At 45.9% G+C, this 17227-nt stretch overlaps 1 protein-coding gene across 2 annotated transcripts in view; it reads left to right on the plus strand.

Annotated features, from left to right (window-relative positions):
- Positions 1-701: 701 nt before the first annotated feature.
- Positions 702-17227, plus strand: part of EPHB3 (EPH receptor B3) — a 53322-nt gene continuing 36796 nt past the window's right edge. The window contains exon 1 of one of the 2 annotated variants that reach the window (XM_077290089.1): positions 702-1124. In XM_077290089.1, coding sequence (XP_077146204.1) covers positions 1064-1124 — 61 coding nt within the window. In that variant the 5' untranslated portion in view covers positions 702-1063. The remainder of the gene's footprint in view (positions 1125-17227) is intronic. The other variant, XM_077290090.1, reaches the window with a different exon arrangement.

Below are 17227 nucleotides of genomic sequence, written 5' to 3' on the forward strand. Positions count from 1 at the left end.
TCATCATTCATTTACCAAATTGCCCAGTCTATTATTATATAGAGATACAGGGACATTTCGGAGCGAAGGTAATGTAATATTTGCATGCAGGTGAAAAGTGGGCCCCCCAAAGGCAATGGTACTGGTGGGCCCTTGGCACCCGTCCGTTACTTCTCAGCACCCATAGCTGCCATATGCTAGCAGCGTGTATACAGCACATGAAGATATATATATATTTGGATATGGCTGAGCATGTTTTTCTTCGCATTCGTGCAGTTTCTTTCTTTTCAGGAGTGTGACCAGCCCTAATGGTAAGACACTGGGATTACATCATGACACAAAGGGCTAAGGCTGGAGGCACAAGGAAGCCTGCTCCAGAGGTTGTGCCCGATGAGAGTGATGAGAGATCGCCTTTAATGACACCACACTTTTCATTATCCCTTTTCCCATTTCCTGCTCTCGTTCTTTATTTCTTCCATGAAATGACGCTCGTGGCCACAAGAGGTCGCTGCCTGCAATTGGTACTCTTCACTGATTGACATTCCCCAATATATTACTATGGCAACAGAAAGAACGACCAATAAAAATGAGGGGCGGGGAGTTAAAGCATCACACCCCGCCCAATTCAATTCATCTTTTTTACTAAAGCACGCCCACCGTGCGCGGTCCCCCACGTGTGCCGCGTGGAGCTGGGTGAAGCCTGCGCTGGTAGCAGACTAGCAATAGGAGGGGTGACTGCTGACAGGGCATGTGGGCGGAGCCAGCGCCGTGATTGACGCGCCCCCTCCCCCAGACTGAGCTGTGGCTGCAGTGCGGGATTCGCCAGTGTGAGGTCGGGAGTTACCCGAGTATACCCGCGGGGGGGCCCACGAGACTGTAAACACCCGCGGGGGGCCAGAGTGGCACGAGTGTACCCCAGGGAAGCGGCACTTTTCAGCGTACACCCGCGGAGAGGAGGAACAAAGAGATCCGCGTACACCCGCGGCCACCACCGGGCGGGGACTGAGGAGCTAGCTGCACACGCCTGGGTCTGCGCACCGGAGGAGAGCTGGGCTCGCGGTCCCCAGTGAGCGGGTCAGCAGACATGCCGCTGCTGCTGCTGTGCTCGGTGCTGCTGCTGGCGGCGGGCGTCACAGGACTGGAAGGTGAGATGCGGGATTATTGTGCGTGTCCGGGCTCCGCTACGTGCTCTGCCTCCCTAATGCGGGACAGTGGGCACAGTGGTCCTGGTACGTGGTGGCCCCTGACCGCGCCATCACCTGTGGCTGTGTGTGTGTACTACAGATCCCAGCGTGGCCAGGGATTCCTGCCGGGGATTTGGCTGCCACAGGTTGTCCCTGCCCAGCCTGCAGGTCTGAGGGATTCTGTGCTGAGTGATGGGGCGCAGCAGTCCAGAAGTTCCTCACCTCTCCTGATGTCCGCAGCTGTCTCCACATCTCCGAGGCCGAGCTCTCTTTGTTCATGTGGAACCAGATCTTTCTTCCATATGTGGAGACTTCCCAGATACCAGCCCTGGGCCAGCGCCTTGGCTGGAGGAGCCCAGCATGCTGTATACCTGCCAACTGGCCATATTGTCCGTCATGGGGTGGGCACATCCAAGGGATGGAGGACTTTGTTGGGTTCTGATCATCTGGTGGTCTCCTGGGGTATGCAGTGTTACCCATTAGGGTGGGCACATCCCAGGGGGATGGAGAACTTTGGGTTCTGATCATCTGGTGGTCTCCTGGGGTATGCAGTGTTATCCCATTAGGGTGGGCACATCCCAGGGGATGGAGAACTTTGTTGGGTTCTGATCATCTGGTGGTCTCCTGGGATTTCAATGTTATCCCATTAGGGTGGGCACATCCCAGGGGGATGGAGAACTTTGTTGGGTTCTGATCATCTGGTGGTCTCCTGGGATTTCAATGTTATCCCATTAGGGTGGGCACATCCCAGGGGGATGGAGAACTTTGTTGGGTTCTGATCATATCCTGGGATAGTGGTCTCCTGGGATTTCAGTGTTATCCCATTAGGGTGGGCACATCCCAGGGGATGGAGAACTTTGTTGGGTTCAGATCATCCGGTGGTCTCCTGGGGTATGCAGTGTTATCCCATTAGGGTGGGCACATCCCAGGGGATGGAGAACTTTGTTGGGTCAGATCATCCGGTGGTCTCCTGGGGTATTCAGTGTTACCTCATTAGGGTGGGCAGACCCCAGGGGATGGAGAACTTTGTTGGGTTCTGATCATCCAGTGGTCTCCTGGGGTATGCAGTGTTCTCTCATTAGGGTGGGCACATCCCCGGTATACTGCTTCTTCTCCTCCGGTTGGGGTCTCGCATGGCCTGGAAGGTGTTGAAGGCCTTCGACTGACATGATTGATCGGTGTTTTCCTTGAAGGCCTCCTCCGTTGCTGGTTAAAGTTTGATTTCTTCTGGCCATTCTGTCTTTTGTGTTGCCTTTTTGGCAGAAGCCTCTGGCTCTTCAATCTTTCTCGCCTTATCCTTTTGGATACGTGATAAGAACAGGGTGTGGTTGAAGTTAAGAAAACAGTTGTTGACCATTTCCACTTGAGACACCTAGGAGATGGACCTTGTGATACTAGACAATTGTCCATTTAGATGACTGATTTGTGTAAGTTGATTACTTTGGTTGTAAATGAGGGAATAATGGGGTGTCGTTTCCTCCTTATTAACTCTTTTGTATGGGTTACTGCACAATGGGACCCTTGTGTGTTCTGGATTAGGCTCTCATTCTTGCTGGTCTTTCTACTAATTAGTCTCCCACCGTCCCTGGGATTGGCGCACTCGTTTCCCCCAGGTGAAGAGCCCTGTCTTGTGACCTCACATTCCTGTCTTAGGCTGGTTAGGAGACGTTGTCCTGTCATTCTCGTCACTCCTTGTGAAGCCATGAATAGATGAGAAAATGCTCTGCCGGGACATGACAAAGCAAGTCAACGATGAAATGACGACTGCATGTTGGATTTCACTAAATAAACCTGCGCTGCATTGTACAAATATTGTCACGCTTTGATTGATGCCGGACTTATTTTTAGTTTTGTGGACTTTCAGGTTTATTCCCACATTCGCCACATCTGCTCTCACTGCCGTGTAACGTAAGGAACCCTCTGTATCCACAAGTCCTGTCCGTCCAAATATCCCAAAATGTATACCCTAATGTGCACTCGCATAAACCCTGGTGTCTGCATGTGCCACAGAGGAGGCAGTTATTGTTTTACCTGGTTTAGCAGGAACTGGTGGTGAATCCGGTCGGCCCACCAATATGGCCGCCGTGTTATGGCAACAGGTAGTGAACAATACAATTCATGAATGTTCTATAAATGCAGAAGTGAAAACAAAGGAAGAACAGATTCGTGTGTGTCCACATAATTTCAGGAATCCTCCCCGCGGTGTAACCGTGTAGATTAATCTTGTGTACCGCACCTTTGTCCGCTGCTGGCTCCATGTGACTAATCATTCACATGGATTTGTGATTGATACGGTTATTGGTCATTTTTTTTTTTTTTTTTTAGATTTTTTTTTTTTTTTTTAATGCAAGTGAAACGCGTTAATTTCACCTTTTTTAAAAAAAACAAACCAAACACCTCTTACAGCATCTCAAAATTTCAGCCGTTCTCAACCGTAACACGGGTGTCCCCTCTGGGTAAAGGGTACATAAAGGACAGATCATAACTATTTAATTATTACAGTCATTGTTTGTTTATTTATCTTCCATTCCATTGACTTAAAGCGCAGATGTATAGCAAACTTATCTACATTTATCTTAGACAGAAAAAAACACACAGTATTGGCATTGCTGACTTTCACACCAAAGACCCCAAAAGGCTGCGTTCTCCTTATGAGCTTTTGGTTAGTTTTTGATGTAGCAGAATTTCTGCACCTATTATTTAAATTAGGTGGCTTGTGTTTTTTCATTGCGTCTGTATGAGCTTCTTTAACATGTGGTTTTATCGCATTTTTGACGCTGCTGTTTTTTGTCTCTGGTTGGTGTGTCATGCTTTAAATAAAGCGGTTTTATTTTTGGTACTTCGTGTTTTTTTTTTTTTTTTTGCTATACTTGCGTGTAAATTACATGCATTTTTTTTGTTTCCCCTGTGGAAACACTAAACGCATGTGTTTTGTTTTTTTTTGTTTTTGCTGCGGATTTTTTGCATTTAATGTAAAGTCTATGGGGAAAATCCACACAGAAAACTCGACGTACCCGCAAGAGAAATTGACATGCTGTTGATTTGAAACCCGCACGGCAGGTCAGTTTACGAAAAAAAAAAAAGTAGCACAGTGGGCAAGAGATTTCCATAAATCACATCCACTTTGCTAGAACATCAAGATGCAAAAACGCGCCAAAAGCTGATTGTGGGAGGGAATGTAGCTGAAAGGATCCACAAGGTTTCTATCATGGTGGCCGTGAATACTTGGCTCATTTGTTCAACAGGTTTCCCAGAATCTGTGACTGGAGGCTTCAAAACAGATAAATGCCATTTTTCGGACCGTGTCTTCTGCTTTTGTCCAGCTACATGTAACATAAGTGTAAAGGCAGCTGTATGTAAGTGCATGTGTTATGGCCACAATTCACGGGCTCCACACGACTAGCGTCACCATAGCGTAGAAGTTTGGCACTTTGCTCTTGTTCTGGGTCTTGCATCTATAATGCAAACACTAAAAAGTGACCAAGTTACGGTTGTTTGAGGTCAGAAGTTCACTGCTGTACAATCCACACAAAAAAGCCTCCACACAAAATTATATGGATGCTCCATAGAAGTGTGAGGTGCCAGATGACACCATACAACTCTTTACGTTGGTGTGGAGCTGTAATGTGACCATGTCGATAAAAGATCATTAGCTGTTATGACAAGAAGTTGTAAGGGTATGTGCACGTAACGTTTCTGGTGGAAGCCCGCCTGAGAAAGTGTTTAATACAAAAATGCCAAAAAGAATGAACCTACACACAGTAATGTCAAAATGCCTAGTTGTGAATGTTACATCTTTTAAAACCTCCTTTAAACACTTCAGAAGTGACCGGTCCATTCTTCTGGTGGCTTCTGGTTGAAAGCCATCACTATGTTTTATATATGGAGTTGAAGAGAAATAAAAAATTGCAAGAGGCATGCTAGAAGATATTTAAGGAGACACTTGAGGGAACACATAGCCAGCGTTTTCCTACAGCTTTTTCCGCTTCAGAGACGATGACGATACGCTGGCTTCTAAAAGATGTCAGATGCACATACCCTTAGTGGCATCATAACAGGTTCCAAATTAGCATTTTTTTTTTATGGTGAACCATGGGTGAAACAAGAACCACTTGGTTAATCTCCATCAACGTGTTTCTGCCCTAAGCAAATTAGTAAGATGCCCAAAAAGTGGTGTACATGGCATGTGCCAAATACATTGTTTCTGACACTTTATTAACCCTCCCTTTTTCAATTTAAAATAAAAAAAATACACAAAAAGATGGATTGTGAAGTCCCTCCTTGTCTTCGTGTTGGCTTGGGCTAGGGCTGCACAGATTTTGCACTATGTCTTGTTGCCAATGTCCCACCGATAATCACCATTGGGGTACATTCACACAGCCATATTTCTGGTCGGAGCACTATCCATGAAAGACACTGACAGCACACGGACCAAAGTCATTGAGTTGGGCTGTTCAGATTGTTCCATATGGACTGAATATCCGTGTGAAAAAAATCGCAGACTACGCAGACTTCTCCCAAATTTCAGGCGAGATTCGCTGTTTTGTATGTGTGTGTGTGTGGTTATATGGATTTGGCCTTATTGATGTTGAATTTGCTTGTCCTGAAAAACTGTAAAATCCAAGTCTGTGATCATAATGCAATCTTGATTGCTGTCATGAATTACAATTTACCAGCGCAACATTGCTATCGGAATGTCAAGAAGCTAAAGTCGTAGTATAGTCCTAGGCTAACATGCACGGTATGGTGCCATAGGTTACATGCAACAATTCAATATATTTGTTGAAATTTTCATCATTCCACCAATGCCCGATGACAGGAAATGTCTAATGTCTAGCAAATTTCACCAAAATTGTCACCACTCTGAGAAATTTGTTGCAATGTTTGCTATTATGTGGAACCCTAATTTCTGACATCTCAACTGTTAGTGTTCACACTGATTTTCTTTCAGAGATTTAGAGAAGAAACTGACAGTCCAATCAAAACTAACGAACTAATGGATTTCAGAGAGTGTCTGATCAAAAAAAAGTCTGAAAAAAATCAGTGTATGAGTGTGAACATATCCTTAATGAAAATCCTTTTACTCACCTCTGATTATGCAGTTTCAGTTCGTGAAGAAGCCAAATGCCATTAGGATATGTTCAGAAAGGTTTGTCTGTCCTAAAACAGGTTTGTTTTTTTTGTTTGTTTTTTTTTTTTACTTATTGCATCTTTTTCACTCGATACATTACATTTTTCAGCATATTCCATGTGGAAATGTGGAATCCATCTAAAATAAGTAATATGCAATTTTAACATGTAACATACAGTAACTGGTGAAAAAGATGCAAAAAAGAAAAAGGAGAAAAAAACAAACAAACAAATCAACCTGTTGACATCTGCTTGAAAACCAATGAAAAAAAATGAATGCTTCAGAAATAATGTGGACAATATGTCTTTTTTTTTTTTTTTAAAGGCCATTTTCTGTATTTGGGGAGGTTTTTTTTTTTTTTACCTCCAGTATTTGTAAGCCAAAACCAGGTGTGGAACAATCAGAGGAAAAGTATAATAGAAGCATGTCACCACTTCTGCATTTATCACCCACTCCTGGTTTTGGCTTACAAATACTGAGGTAAAAAACTCACCAAATACTGAATATGTGAATGTGGCCATAGGCAGGTTGCCTCAGGCATTCACTTGAGAAAGCACTTAAAAATGGTGAAAAGAACCAAATACGTACTGCGTTGTCAAAGCGACTTGCTGTGCAATAAAGCGACCTGACCATTCTTCTGGCCGCTTTCTTATTTAAGACTCTCACCATTTCATATATACAGTTAAAAAAAAATAAAAAAAATCAGGAAAACCTGACTCTTTGAGACAGACCGCCAGCATTTTCCTGAAGCGTCTTTCTCTGGCAAAACTCAATGGGTACACTGGCATCTGTATAACTGTGTGCACCTACCCAGATAGAGGGAGTGTTTCCTGGAGTGGCTTCTGGTTAGAAACAAAACGTTTTTCAAACGCTTTATAAAAAAAAAACCTGTTCCATCTGAACATGGCCTTAAAGTGTTGTGTGAACCCAATATAAACCTGGCCTTGTATTGTAGAAATAAATTGACCCACAAGGGTGAGAAGTGATAATCTTGACAACTCAATGTGCCCACATCTTCTGGAAGTCTGTGCCCCCTGATCTAGATGAAGCTCGCCAGGATTTGTTATGTCTGCACTTCTGGGAAGGGTAGAGACACAGGTGGGTCGTAAGTTTTTACACCCCCCGATTCCTGTGTTCACATCTCCACGGACAGTTTATTATTATTAGTGAAGTGTGAGACTTTTGGTTCCTTCTCCCACAGATGGTGGGGATGCGGAGCGTCGCTCTTGTTGGGACGTTGCCTCATTCTGGTAATGTTTCTGCACTACATATGCCTTGGGATGTTTTCGCATTCCTGCGGTGTTGGTTTGCAGTTTCTGTTGGAGGAGGGTATAAGGGCTTTGCCCATTCTTTGATGATTGGGGAGATGCTGCGCTTTTTTCCCCTGTGTTTTATGTGAAGTATTTGGTCCTTTATTGCAATGTTCTCTGTTTAGCCGTTTTTAATAAAGTAATTCCATTGCTATGTACGTTCCTGAGGTTTTCGGGTTGTTTGATGTATGGGTATTGTTTTATTGCATGAGCTGACATACATATTCATGTATTCAGACCTCCTCGGCTTCTTGGCTTTTAACCATTTACGTACAGATTGTTTATTGGAAAACATGTTTGTGGCATTCTGCTATGTTCTCCTCATTATGTCTTGGTGTATCATAAAGGGTTTTTTATTCTCACTGATCCTAAGTGATCTCCTATCCATATCGCAGACATTATGAAAGATTCGGGCGCACTTCTGGTATTTATCATCTGACAAATATAGCCGATCAATCTTAGATAACATTTTGGAATCAGCTGGCCAGAAATGTGTGGTTATGCCTTTGACTTAAAAATGTGGATTCCTGATTTTTCCCCCCCCCCCCCCTCCCCGTGGATTTTTCACGAGTCTTCATTAACCCTTCCATTTCCTGTGTACACAGGATCAATGTCAATGATACCTCTTGAAATCAGAAACCCATTGTGCGTGTCTAGACTTACAGATGGTCCTGTGTGTTTGCTTTCGGGGCAGCTTGTACAGGCTGACTTTCCTATGTTTTTACTGCATGGGGACCATGAAGTTTTGTGTGCTGATCACACCCTCTGTCTCTCTTCTGGTTTGGGCAGTTTGAGGTTTACCTCATTGGAATTTGTGAATAATCTGTTTTCTCAAATATAGAGTTAAACCACTTTAGTTCTAGGAGGAATGCTGGGTCAAATAAGTGTTTTGTTTACTTACTGGTTTGTTTTTCCTGCTCTTTTTTTGCTTTTTTTATGTGACTTGTTTTTCCTTTAATGTGACATCATTATTCACCACTACTCTTCGAACTTAAGGTACCGTCACACTAAACGATATCGCTAGCGATCCGTGACGTTGCAGCGTCCTGGCTAGCGATATCGTTGTGTTTGACACGCAGCATTGATCAGGATCCCGCTGTGATGTCGCTGGTCGTTGATTAAAGTTCAGAACTTTATTTGGTCGTCAGATCGCCGTGTATCGTTCTGTTTGACAGCAAAAGCAACGATACCAGCGATGTTTTACAATGTTAACCAGGGTAAATATCAGGTTACTAAGTGCAGGGCCGCACTTAGTAACCCGATGTTTACCCTGGTTACAAGTGTAAAATGTAAAAAAACAAACAGTACATACTCACCCTCTGATGTCTGTCAAACGTCCCTCGCCGTCCGCTTCCTGCACTGACTGTGAGCTCCGGCCGGCCGCAAAGTGAAAGTACAGCACAGCGGTAGGGCCGGCGCTCAGTCAGTGCAGGAAGCGGACGGCGAGGGACGTGAAGGTGAGTATGTAGTGTTTGTTTTTTTACATTTTACACTGGTAACCAGGGTAAACATCGGGTTACTAAGCGTGGCCCTGCGCTTAGCAACCCAATGTTTACCCTGGTTACCTGGGGACCTCGGCATCGTTGGTCACTGGAGAGCTGTCTGTGTGACAGCTCTCCAGCGACCAAACAGCGACGCTGCAGTGATCGGCATCGTTGTCTGTATCGCTGCAGCGTCGCTTAGTGTGACGGTACCTTTAGTCATATGTATGTGCGTAAATGCGTAAATATATGTACACACAATGGTTCTGTGGTCCTGGGTTCCTTCAGCATTTGTTTTTACTTATCTTGCTATTTCCTTGAGCATTTGTATGGGGGGAGTGTAATTTACATATAAAATACTCCTACTCTGGGCCAGGTGTTACATGTTATCAATTAGAACTTGTGCCTTTATATTCACCACGTGGTTGCCCATTGTCTACAGGCTTTATCTCCCTAGCACTTCAGCTGAGCATGAGTGTATTTATTATAGGCTGTTTTTATTGTATCTGTCCAAATCGCTTTGTGCTTTTTAAAAAGGGAAAAAAAAACACGTTTGAAGTATAAGAGAACATGGCGTGTTAGGCCCCTTTCACACATCAGTTTTTTGCCGTCAGTCACAATCTGTTGGCTCGACGGAACCATCGCAGATTGTGAAAAACTGATGCGACGGATCCCTTTTTTGGACGGATCCGACTAGCGGATCTGGCTAATTGGATCGGAGCATGCTCAGTTAAAAAGAAAAACGGAATCCGTCGCCGGACTCAGTCATTTGACTGATCCAGTGTCATAGGCTTCCATTCTAGCAAACGACGGACGGCGACTGATAATATGTCTATGAAAGAAAAAAACGGATTCGGCGGCATCAGTCGCTGGATCCGTTTTTTTTTTTTTTTTTCAAAATTCGATGGTTGCGACTGGTGGCAAAAAACTGATGTGCGTAAGGGGCCTTAGACATATCTATAATATGATGTCTGAGTTGTGCAGGGCTACACTCTACACCGTGTTCTTTAGGCTACTTTCACACATCAACTCATAGAGTTGTATTAGTGCCGGATTGTGCCTGATGGCCAGATGTTTCATCCGTTTTTTGCCGGATCCGTTCAAATAGTCGTTTCCGGCAGACGGAGAAAACGTCCACTGCAACAGTTTTTTTTTTTGTCCGGCGGAAAAAAACGCACAGTGACGGAAACGGCCAAAAACAGATGAAACGGAGATGTGAAACAACAATCCGGTGTCAGGATCAGGTTTTCACAGCATTTTCCATGCTGGGGTCCGTTCTGGGGTCACTCTCGCGCTCGCGCTCTCTCACTCGCGCTCTCGCTCTCTTGCGCGCTCTCTCGTCTCCGGAACCAGGAAGTCCAAAAAAAAATAGATACGCATTAAAGAAGACCAGATCCGGCTAAAAAAACGAATCGGGCGCATCAGTTTTTCGCCAAAAAAAGTTGGATCCGTTTTTTAAAACTTTAGCCGGATTTAGCCTGACACAAAAAACCTGATGTGTGAAAGTAGCCTTAGGCTACTTTCACACTAGCGTTTTTTTGCATACGTCGCAATGCATCGTTTTGGTGAAATAACGCATCCTGCAATGTCGTCTGCAGGATGCGTTTTTTCCCCATAGACTAACATTAGCAACGCATTGACACACGTCGCAACCGTCGTGCGACGGTTGCGTCGTGTTGTGGTGGACCGCCGGCAGCAAAAAACTTTACATGTAACTTTTTTTGTGCTGACGGTCCGCCATTTCCGACCGCGCATGCGCGGCCGGAACTCCACCCCCACCTCCCCGCACCTCACAATGGGGCAGCAGATGCGTGGAAAAACAGCATCCGCTGCCCCCGTTGTGCGGCGCTTGCACAGTATGTGTCGGTACGTCGTACCGACGCTAGTGTGAAAGTAGCCTTAGAGAGATTTTATGAGTAAAAATTTGTACCATGCTCTGTTGCATGCAATATTATGGACGAAGTCTTTGCGAGAAACACAGCATATGGCATACACGGTGTGTCTTTGGGCTTTTGCTGTGTGCATGAGTCATAGTGAGATTGCTTTTTTATTATTATTTTTTTTTTATTCAATAGTTGTCTTGCATCATATCAGAGGCTGTCTTCATAAATAGAATGGGTGCGGAAAGTGTTAAGATCCCTTTAAATTTTTCACTCTTTGTTTCATTGCAGCCATCTGGTAAATTAAAAAAAAGTTCCTTTCTTTCTTATTAATGTACACTCTGCATCCCATCTTGACTGAAAAGAACTGAAATGTAGAAATTTTTGCAAATTTAATAAAAAAAGAAAAAAATTAATATCACATGGTTATACGTATTCAGACCCTTTGCTCAGACACTCATATTTAAGTCACATGCTGTCCATTTCCTTGTGATCCTCGTTGAGATGGTTCTACTCCTTCATTGGAGTCCAGCTGTGTTTAATTAAACTGATAGGTGGGTGCCTTTCCAAATCAAATCCTGTCTACATAAGGGTATGTGCACACGATGCGGTTTTAAAACGCTGCGGATCTGCAGCGTTTCCGCAGCTGCGGGTCAGCAGCAGTTTCCCATGAGTTTACATTACAATGTAAACCTATGGGAAACAAAAAACGCTGTGCACATGCTGCGGAAAAAAACACGCGGAAACGCAGCAGTTTACATTCCGCAGCATGTCCCTTCTTTCTGCGGATTCTGCAGTAGTTTTAACGCTGCTCCTATAGAAAACCGCAGTTGTAAAACCGTGGTAAATCCGCTATAAATCTGCAGCAAAAACGCAGCGTTTTTGCCCTGCAGATTTATTAAATCCGCTGCGGAAACATCCGCAGTGGACCATTATACGTGTGCACATAGCCTAAAGGCCCCGTCTCACACAGCGACGCTGCAGCGATACAGACAACGATGCTGATCGCTGCAGCGTCGCTGTGTGGTCGCTGTGTGGTCGCTGGGGAGCTGTCACACAGACAGCTCTCTCCAGCGACCAACGATCAGGAGAACGACTTCGGCATAGTTGAAACTGTCTTCAACGATGCCGAAGTCCCCCTGCAGCACCCGGGTAACCAGGGTAAACATCGGGTTACTAAGCGCAGGGCCGCGCTTAGTAACCCGATGTTTACCCTGGTTACCAGCGTAAATGTAAAAAAAAACAAACACTACATACTCACCATCTGTTGCCCGTCAGGTCCCTTGGCGTCTGCTTCCTGCTCTGACTGAGCCGCCGTACAGTGAGAGCTGAGAGCAGAGCGCAGCGGGGACGTCACTGCTGTGCTCTCACTTTACGGCGGCTCAGTCAGAGCAGGAAGCAGACGCCAAGGGACCTGACGGGCAACAGATGGTGAGTATGTAGTGTTTGTTTTTTTTTACATTTACGCTGGTAACCAGGGTAAACATCGGGTTACTAAGCGCGGCCCTGCGCTTAGTAACCCGATGTTTACCCTGGTTACCAGTGAAGACATGCTGGATCGGTGTCACACACACCGATTCAGCGATGTCAGCGGGACCTCAACGACCAAAAAAAGGTCCAGGCCATTCTGACACGACCAGCGATCTCGCAGCAGGGGCCTGATCGCTGGTACGTGTCACACATAGCGAGATCGCTACTGAGGTCGCTGTTGCGTCACAAAACTTGTGACTCAGCAGCGATCTCGCTAGCGATCTCGCTTAGTGAGACGGGGGCTTTAGATCTCACAGCTCACAGTGCATGTCAGGCCAAATGAGAATCATGAGGTCAAAGGAACTGGCCAAGCAACTCCGAGACAGAATTGTGGTAAGGCACAGATCTGACCAAGGTTATAACAGAATTTCTGCAGTACTCAAGGTTCCTAAGAGCACAGTGGCCTCCATAATCCGTGAATGGAAGAAGTTTGGGACCACCAGAAGTCTTCCTAGATCTGGCTGTCTAGCCAAACTGAGTAATCGTGGGAGAAGAACCTTGGTGAGAGAGGTAAAGAAGAACCCCAAGATCACTGTGGCTGAGCTCCAGAGATGCAGTAGGAAGATAGGAGAAAGTTCCACAAAGTCAACTATCACTGCAGCCCTCCACCAGTCGGGTGTTTATGGCAGAATGGCCCAACGGAAGCCTCTCCTCAGTGCAAGACATATGAAAGCCTGCATGGAGTTTGCTAAAAAACACATGAATGACTCCCAGACTATGAGAAATAAGATTCTCTGGTCTGATGAGACGAGGATAGACCTTTTGGTGATAATTCTAAGCGGTACCGTATTTTTCGGACTATAAGACGCACCCCAAATTTGGGGTGAAAATTGCAGAAAAAAAGATTTTTTTTATAAGATGGGGTCCGTCTTTTTGTCCGAATTTACAGTATCTTACCCGAGGGCTGGCGGTGGCAGAGCAGGGTCACAGGAGGCATGGTGTCGGCAGAGGTGCGGTGGGCGATATGGCGTGCAGCTGAGCAGGGTCCCTTCCTGTTTAGGTGGGCGACACCACGGCCTCGTGTTCATGGGGGGGTTGCAGCAGTGCTGTGGCGGCGGAAAAGGTGCAGGGATGATGAGGCGTGAGCAGGGTCCCTTCCAAAGGTGAGGTGATGCGCTTCCCGCATACCGCTCACTACGCCTCATCATCCCCGCACCTCTGCCGCCGCCACACCACTGCCGGTAAGCCTGCATCCCAACTATAAGACGCACCCCCCATTTCCCCCCCTTTTTTTGGGGGGAAAAAGTGCGTCTTGTAGTCCAAAAAATACGGTATATGTGGAGAAAACCAGGCACTGCTCATCACCTGCCCAATACAACCCCAACAGTGAAACGTGGTGGCAGCATCATGCTATGGGGGTGTTTTTCAGCTGCAGGGACAGGACGACTGGTTGCCATTGAAGGAAATAATAATGCGGCCAAGTACAGAGATATCCTGGATAAAAACCTCTTCCAGAGTGCTCTGGACCTCAGAGTTGGCCAAAGGTTCACCTTCCAACAAGACAATGACCCTAAGCACACAGCTAAAATAACAAAGGAGTGGCTTCAGAACAACTCTGTGACTATTCTTGACTGGTCCAGCCAGAGCCCTGACTTAAAGCCAATTGAGCATCTCGGGGGAGAACTGAAAATGCCTGTCCACCAAGGTTTACCATCCAACCTGATGGCACTGAAGAGGATCTGTGAGGAAGAATGGCAGAGGATCCCACAATCCAGGTTTAAAAAACTTGTGGCATCATTCCCAAGAAGACTCATGGCTGTACTAGCTCAAAAGGGTGCTTCTACTAATTACTGAGCACAGGGTCTGATTACTTATGACCATGTGATATTGTTTTTCTTTAATAAATTTGCAAAAATTACTACATTTCGGGTTTTTTCAGTCAAGATGGGGGTGCAGAGTGTACATTAATGAGAACAAAATGAACTTTTTTGAATTTACCAAATGGCTGCAATGAAACAAAGAGTGAAAAAATTTAAAGTGGTCTGAATACTTTCTGTACCCACAGTATTTCAGTTCTTTTAATACAAAAAGTGAAACTCATATTATATAGTCATTACAGAGTTATCTATTAAATGCATTTATTTCTGTTAAAAGGAACCTGTCACCCCCAAAATCGAAGGTGAGCTAAGCCCACCAGCATCAGGGGCTTATCTACAGCATTCTGTAGTGCTGTAGATAAGCCCCCGATGTATCCTGAAAGATGAGAAAAAGAGGTTATATTATACTCACCCAGGGGCGGTCCCGGTCCGGTTCTTGACCGATGGGCGTCGCGGTCCGGTCTGGGGACTCCCATCTTCTTACGGTGATATCCTCTTCTTGTATTCAAGCTCCGGCGCAGGCGTACTTCGTCTGCCCTGTTGAACACTGCAGTACTTTGCTCTGCCCTCAACAGGGCAGACAAAGTACGCCTGCGCAGGAGCTGCAGCGTGAATACAAGAAGAGGACGTCATCGTAAGAAGATGGGAGGCCCCAGACCGGACCGCGACGCCCATCGGACCAGAACCAGACCGGGACCGCCCCTGTGTGAGTATAATCTAACTTTTTTCTCGTCTTTCAGGATACATCGGGGGCTTATCTACAGCATTACAGAATGCTGTAGATAAGCCCCTGATGCTTGGGGGTGACAGGTTCCCTTTAATGTTGATGATTATGGCTTACAGCCAATGAAAACCCAAAAGTCATTATCTCAGTAAATTAGAATAATTAACAAAAACACCTGCAAAGGCTTCCTAAGCATTTAAAAAGGTCCCTTAGTCTTTTTCAGTAGGCTCCACAAGGAAAGTAAATTTTGCATTTCATTTGGATATCAAGGTCCCAGAGTCTGGAGGAAGAGTGGAGAGGCACACAATCCAAGCTGCTTGAGGTTTAGCGTGAAGTTTCCACAATCTTTGATGGTTTGGGGAGCCATGTCATCTACTGATGTAGGGCTACTGTGTTTTATCAAGACCAAAGTCAGCGCAACCATCTACTGTACTAGGAAATGTTAGGGAATGTGCACACGTTGCAAATTTTTCAGCGCGGACTCTGCAGAATCCACTGGTAAAACGCCCTGCGTTTTGCCTGCGGATTTTGTACAGATTTTTTGTGGATTTCATCTGCGTTTTACACCTGCGGACTCCTATTATGGAATAGGTGTAAAACGCTGCGGAATCCGCACAAAGACTTGACAAGGTGCGGAAAATAAACCGTAATGTTTTTGTGCTGAATTTTCCGCAGCATGTGCACTGCTGATTTTGTTTTCCATAGGTTTACTGTACAACGCATGGAAAACTGCTGCGAATCCGCAGCCAAATACGCAACGTGTGCACATACCCTTAGAGCACTTCATGCTTCTCTCTGCACAAGCTTTATTCGGACTCCCATGACAGCACCACGAGAGAGGGGATCCGCCCTTCAGGAACTGGAAACCTACAGATACAAAAGGGCGGCTCCTCTCTCCCGCATCGTTTGGTTTCCTGTTCTTGATGGGATAGGATCCTACAGATGAAGAGACCAGCGGTAGCAACAACTTGTATGGCCACATCCATGATGGTCTGGCGGGACCAATTAGAGTCCCACTAAAAGAAGGGGCTGCTAGAGATACAATTCTATGTGGCCTGTCAGTGATTCAGGAAGCTGCAGCTTTCCTATTGGATGCCTCAATTGACTGTTAGAATGGCGGCCAGAGAGCCAGCATGCGCTTCCCAGTCACTGGGGTTGCTGCGCAAGCGCGGTAAATCCAAGATGGCGGTGCCCACTGGACTAGGTCGTCGGACACTTGCACGTGTGCCTCAGGCCGGTCGGTGCACCTGTAGGGGCGGAGAGCCAAGCGGAGGAGGGCGAGGCTGATCTGCTGACCGGAGGACGGGATGTAAGCAGGCTCCAGGGAAGGACCCGAGCTTCTGGTCTCGTTTTCTGTGCACAATGGAGAGTGATAATTACTGCAGCCTCAGCTGCTGGAAGATGTGCGGAAGCGTAAGGAAAAAAGTGACAGACGGAGTGAACAGTCCAGTTGTAAGAGCTCCTCCAGACAAGGGTCAGGAGCATCGACTGTGAAACCCCCCTCATATTCCGGTATCTATTTGCTGCAGGCACTGGTAAGTGACCTACTTGAATGTTCACTCAGTAATGCGGTTCCCCCTTATATTTTTTATATAGGTGAAGTGCACGGGTAAAGCTAAACACAAGGAATGCGCCCTCTGTGGAGTCCCCTTACCAGATTCGTGCCCGAAAAAAATTATGTACCCCCTGTATCCAGCAGATGGTGAGGTCTCAGGAAGAGGAAGGGGTGGAGTGGCATTACGTCTAGATAGACTATCTTGCTTTTTCTATCCTCCCCCAGGGAGCAGAAGAGTCTCCTAATATTACTGCAAACCGCAGCTATCCATGCAGGAGATCATGTTAGTGGGCTGGAACAGAGGAAGCGAAGGTCTTTCCCTAAATGAAAAGATCCAGAGCAGCAGGACTTTCCAACGCGGCCCGCAGAGCCTTGTGGCTTAAATGCTGGCCGGGAGACATCCAAACAAGATCGAAGCTCTGTACTATCCTGTGCAAAGGGGAGTATCTATTTGATCAAACCCTGGATGAGTTGTTGGGTAAGGCAGGGGATGATAAGAAAAAGTTTCCAAATTTATCGTCTACGTCCTACCAACGTCCTTCCAATAGAAAGAGGTTTGGTCAGGGAAGAAGACTCACATCATCACCCGCTAAAGACCATTTCAGATGGGAAGATAAACGAAGGAGAGGTACGGGC

The sequence above is a fragment of the Ranitomeya variabilis genome, chromosome 2 (genome assembly GCF_051348905.1).
Source record: "Ranitomeya variabilis isolate aRanVar5 chromosome 2, aRanVar5.hap1, whole genome shotgun sequence".
In the NCBI taxonomy this organism is placed as follows: Eukaryota; Metazoa; Chordata; class Amphibia; order Anura; family Dendrobatidae; genus Ranitomeya; species Ranitomeya variabilis.